The 5,609-nt window shown below is 48.4% G+C and overlaps 1 protein-coding gene across 1 annotated transcript; it reads right to left on the bottom strand.

Annotated features, from left to right (window-relative positions):
* Positions 1-658: 658 nt before the first annotated feature.
* mstnb (myostatin b) lies at positions 659-3,839 on the bottom strand. Its single transcript, XM_037488472.2, has 3 exons — positions 3,319-3,839; positions 2,680-3,050; positions 659-2,157 (listed from the first exon to the last, which is right to left on the bottom strand). The coding sequence occupies exons 1-3, from the start codon at positions 3,695-3,697 to the stop codon at positions 1,777-1,779; spliced, it is 1,131 nt and encodes a 376-aa protein (XP_037344369.2). The 5' UTR covers positions 3,698-3,839; the 3' UTR covers positions 659-1,776.
* Between the last annotated feature and the right edge of the window lie 1,770 nt (positions 3,840-5,609).

Genomic DNA, 5,609 nt, shown 5'->3' with positions numbered 1-5,609 from the left:
TTTGCAGCGTCTACTTATCTCGTGTCAATAGAATGGTCTCTTGTTTACAGATATTTTCCGTGTAGAGGCCCCCTCCCCCCTCCCCCCAGGGAGAAGAAGTTCTGTGGATCCACTCTGCAGCCGACCCTCATGGCAGCTTTCCAGCACCCAGCAGGACAGGAAGCGTCTCGCTCAGCTCGCCGTCTACGGCGCGGAAGTCCAGCCTGAATGAGGCCGTCGGTGGGGTCGGTCCCGCTGTCACAGGCTCACATCCTCTCATTAGACAGCAACGCTTCCAGCATCCTTCACAGGGGACAAAACACAGAGGAGGAGCTTGTGCAACTGCAGTCAGGTAGGGAGTGTGCGTGTTGTCATTACATTCTCACAGCGCCGCCCAGGTCCCCAAACACCGTTTGTTGAAGGCATGAAGATTCTCAGCTGTGGTGTCCCACTGAGACGCAGCAGAGTGACACCACGTCCTCTCTGAAGCCACTGTGTCAGCTTCTGTTGTAAGTGGGATTTCGGGTTGTGTTTGATTGACAACTGAATGCAAGGAGAAATTGTCCTCTGCTTATTCCAGGAATCAGAATCAAAACTAAATATAACGCTCACATTTATAGAAAATGAGCCGTTTGTGAAGTGCAATGTCAAAGAAACCAAACTCCACAAACAAGCTAGAAACTTTATTTGTTAAAACAAGTATATAGAGTTGCTGCACTACATCATTTATCTTGGCAGGTGGTGGTTTTATACATTTACCAACAGGTGGTTTAGAAAGGAAACCCCTAATGGAAACAATGGCACATGTATACAATACAAATTAGCAAACATATCAAAATCAGTTTTTACAACTTTTGTTGCAACCAATTGTTCTATTGGTGTGCCATAGTGCAAACTGTGCTGAGCATGATCTCAACATTCATCCATCTCCACAAGCCACTTCCTCTGTTCATGAGTAAGTCACTGTGACTTGTGACTGGTCACTTCAAGTCCTTCTGTCCACTCGTGTGAATTTACAATGCGAATAATTCAAGTGTCTCTCACAGGGCTCAGGCTGTTTGGTTGGATAGTGAAGAACACCAGGGTCCTCGGTCAGATATGTTGCTGCTTGTATGTATGCTACAGGATGTGTTTACCACGTTTTACTTAAAACGACAACTTAAAGTTTAATGCAATACAAGAGAGAGAATGACTTGCAATTGATTGTCTAAAAATCGGGTGCAGTTCAAATGATATTTGAGTGATTAAGGGTTTGCCAGTTTTCATCCCTCGTTTCAGCCTCCAGATGTGTTTCAAAAAGTCCATGAGGTTTTCACTCTGACAACATAACTTGTGTTTTAAATGATTACCACGAGCACATATCTTAGCAAAAAGTGTAATAGTTTTCATGTTGGCTACATATGGAGTGGAGTAGATGTGTGTATAAATGAACAGCAGAGAACACAGGTGCTTTCTACCTTCCCTCCAGGATTCGGCAGGTGTGTTTGAGTGTGAACGGAACTTTCTCCGAGCGTCTGACTTGAAGCCCCCATGGCTGACATTTCAATGGGGGGAATGAAAGCAAGCGCCAGGCTGGTTGGGAGAGCGCTGCCCTGTTTGTGGCTACTGTGGTTCTACTGCCCCGTGTTCTGCAGGAAAGCGTTGGATCAGGTGGATCAGGTGGATCGGGTGGATCGGGTGGATCAGGTGGATCAGGTGGATCGGGTGGATCAGGTGGATCGGGTGGATCGGGTGGATCGGGTGGGTAAAAAAGTTTGAAGTCGGGGGACGGATGAAGCCACAGCCCCTCCATCCATCTCAAGAGCATCCACAGCGGTCCACCACCATGGAAGGGATCTTGCCGTAGATGATCTGCTCTTTCCTGTTGAAGTAGAGCATGTTGATGGGCGACATCTTGGTGGGCGTGCAGCAGGGCCCGGCGCTCCCTCGGGGGTTGGCCTTGTTCACCAGGTGGGTGTGCGGATACTTCTGCAGGTGCATGTACTCACACTCCCCGGAGCAATAGTTGGCCTTGTAGCGCTTGGGCGCAATAATCCAGTCCCAGCCAAAGTCTTCAAAGTCCACAGTGAGCGGGTAACGACAGCACCGGGACTCCAGGGAATTCTCGTCACAGTCCAGGCCCGAGTCTCTCCTGGCCCGCCTGGGCCCCTCGGAGATCTTCACCTCCATGAACGGTTGCTGTAACGACAAAGCGCGCTTGAATACTTTGAAAGTGGAGGCGGATGACAGCATTCTTCCTACAACTCTTAATCCTCGAGCCCGGGAGGAGACAACATTATGAAACTTTGAGTTTTAAACAAAGCCGTCTAGGTGTTCTAATGAAACTAAGTGTTGGTCATCGATAGCTGCAGTGTGTGTGTGCGTGTGCAGGCAATTACTCTGATTTGCACAGTCACACAGAATACCTTGAGGAATTTGGGGCAGGTGACTTTTATGTAATCAAGCAATAAGGTTTGAGCTTATTGCGGACTGGGCATTTGTCCAAATGCAGGTGTGCGCCTGCATGGAGTCTGTGTTGATTAACAGCTTTCAAAAGTCTTAAATCTCGATTCCCGCTTCCAGCAGAGAAATGCATGAATGTTTAGCCCCCTGCTGACTCTGCACAGGAACAGTGCACTTTCACAATAATCATCATCATACACACAGTGCCACGTACAATGGGCCTTTGAGTGCAAAGCAAGAAGTAAGGCTTCATCTCACCAGTCCTTCCTCCCCGGGCTCCGTGGAGGTCACAGCCAAGTCGTTTCCCCTCGAGTCGAAGGCGTTGATCTCGATTCCCCAGTTGGTCTCCGGCTGCTGCAGCCACACAGCCAGCACTTGTTTGACGTCGATGCTTTGCCAAGAGCTGACTCCGGCATTCACGTCAATCTTCAGGGAGCGGATGCGTACGTGCCTCCTCCCGTCCGCGGCTGGCATCAGGCGGGAGATCTGCATGAACACCGTGGTCGCCTCCCCCGCCGGCCGCAGGTTCACCCACAGCTGAGCCCGCAGCACGCGCGTGGCCTGGAGCCTTTGGGTGAAAGAGAAAAAGCAGCACTTTGGTTCCCCGTCCGTCTGGACGATGGACTCGGCTGGAGGGGGACAGGGGACAGAAGAGGGTTCACCACCACGTGCGGGCTGACGTTCACGCAATGAAATGAACTCGTAACGTTTGGAAAACTTCACAATCTGTCTTCCAAACATATCAAGTTTTAAATGCTCGTCCCATAACCTGCTTCTAGTTATGTGTTGTTTAAATGCAGACTTCTGGTGTCCCTCCGTGCGCTCCGTCCCGCGCGTAAAGCACATTTTGGAGACGTTTGTTTGCGTCCTTTTCATTAAGCATAAATAAAGACTTACGTGCAGTGGCCATCATCATTATTGTCTCCGTGGTGGCGTGCTCATCGTCCTCCTCCATAACCTCATCCTTGTTGTCATCTCCCAGCACGTCGTACTGGTCCAGAAGCTGCTGCAGCGGCGGCGCTCTGGGCAGGAGCTGCTTCACAATGTCTCGGCTGATATTTGGAGCTTCTTTCATTCGCAGTTTGCTCAAAATCTGCGATTTGATCGCGTTTAGTCGCATGGTTTTGATCTGCTGGCGGACCTCGCAGGAGGAGCACTGCTCCGTGTCCTCCGGGCTGCTGGCGACGGGCTGCTGCTGCGTCTCTTGGTCGCTCAAAACGACTGAACCCAAAGCAATCAGCAAGCTGAGATACATCACAGTCAGAGACAGATGCATTCTCTCCCTTGGTGTGTGCTGGACCCGACTGGGATTGGATTAATGTCCCACTCTGATAGGTATCACACTTTATTAGCGCACACCTTTTATACTCCAACTTTAGGCTCTTTTGTGTCGTCAAAAACTATGATTGGCTGGACAGGCAACAATGCGTTTTAACCGACTGACAGGATCGTTTGTTCCGGTGTCAAACCATAACGGGTTGGGGACTGTGGGCATGTGCTTAACGGGTGGATTGATCCACTTTTCTTACATTAATTGCGCAAATTGCTTCTGAATTTGCTGAAGACGCGTGTGCGCGCGCGTGTGCATTCAGTTGTTTGCACTGTCTCCATTTCGCATTTACTGTGTCCCTGATCTCATAGACAGATTAATGCATTTTCTTATGAATGTTTTTGCAGCCAAACGATCCTTTGCGGGATGATGCAGTTTGACTTTGACCAAATGAACACATGAATCACGATGCTTGTTTTCAAGATTGCATTTAAAATCTACTCTTTTGTCAAATGTCTTTAAAAACAGATGCATAGTGCAGACTAGTTGGCAAAATACATTTAATCCATAAATGCAGATTGTGGTTGCATTTTTAGTTTCAAGTCATCTTGGGTCAGAGAAGCAGATGATCGGCAGACGTTACATTACATTTACTCTTTTATCCAAAGCGACTTACATTGCATTATAACATCACATTTCTCCTGGGCAGCAATTAGGGGTTAAGTGTCTTGCTCAGGGACACAGCCGGGATTTGAACCACCAACCTTGTGGCTCCCAGTGCATCACTCTGCTCCACCATCGCCCCCAAAACCAGACTTTATTGTACTGGGAAATATAAAACCAATTGAAGAAAATAAATGAGCAAAGATAAAGTATGTTTCTATGACTTGGTGAACCCTCGTTGTGGCAGATGAGAGGACAGCGCCACCGTGTGGCAAGCTCATGAGTGTCAGATCAGGAAGGCCGGAAGTCCCACAGGAACATGTGATGGTGTAAAACGCACTCAGGTCCAATCAGATTGGTAAAGAGTTCGGTGCCTTTTACCTGAACATGATTGTTTTCTAGAGTCCAGTCATGCAGCGAATAGAAGGAAGCGTTGATCACTTTGGCGTAAAATAAACTGAAACACTAATTATTACCAGAGGTGGGAACAAGTCACTGTCATGCAAGTCACAAGCAAGTCTCAAGTCATTGCCCTCGAGTCCCGAGTCAAGTCGAGTCAAAGACGAAGCAAGTCCCAAGTCGAGTCACAAGTCAAAGCCAACAAGTCTCAAGTCGAGTCACAAGTCGTACCATTTTAGTTTCGAGTCATTTCGAGTCCTTTTATTATAGTGGGGACGGGGAACCCTGGGTGATGGTGCGCTGCCTCACAGACCTAGACTACGAAGGGAAGGGTAATGGTGGATCGACTGTGACTGTGTTATAGTACTGTAACGCTCACCCCAATGCTGCAGCGTAAATAAGGAGGCGATGACTGGCTTGCAACTCCGCTGCATTTATTTATATAAAACAACTCAACTTCGGTCACTGTTGGCCGTCACCACGCCGAACGAACACTTCCGCATACACGGCCCCCCAAAACTCGGGTTGTCTCGCGTAACTACAGCTGGTAACAGCATAACGTGAACACATGCAACATCTGCATAACTGATTAACTAATAACTTTAACTCAGCTCATTACACTACTTTAAAACGGACGTTGACATGATGTTGGCGAGGATTTCCATCGGAGTCTGAATCCGGGTTCAAAAATCCCGATTTTTGTAACCATGAACGAGCTGTCTCGTTGATAAGGTCAAATGGACTGCAGTGATTGGATGTTGTTCAGGCAACGCGCGCTCTCTGCATACAGGTGGCGCACATTTTTTGACAGATGCAGATAAACAGAGCGGCGCGGTGGTGTGAAAATGTTTTCCCC

This window comes from Pungitius pungitius, chromosome 10 (genome assembly GCF_949316345.1).
Source record: "Pungitius pungitius chromosome 10, fPunPun2.1, whole genome shotgun sequence".
Taxonomy (NCBI): domain Eukaryota; kingdom Metazoa; phylum Chordata; class Actinopteri; order Perciformes; family Gasterosteidae; genus Pungitius; species Pungitius pungitius.
The sequence above is the reverse complement of the archived record's forward strand: the minus strand, read 5'-3'. Positions and strand labels throughout refer to the sequence as shown.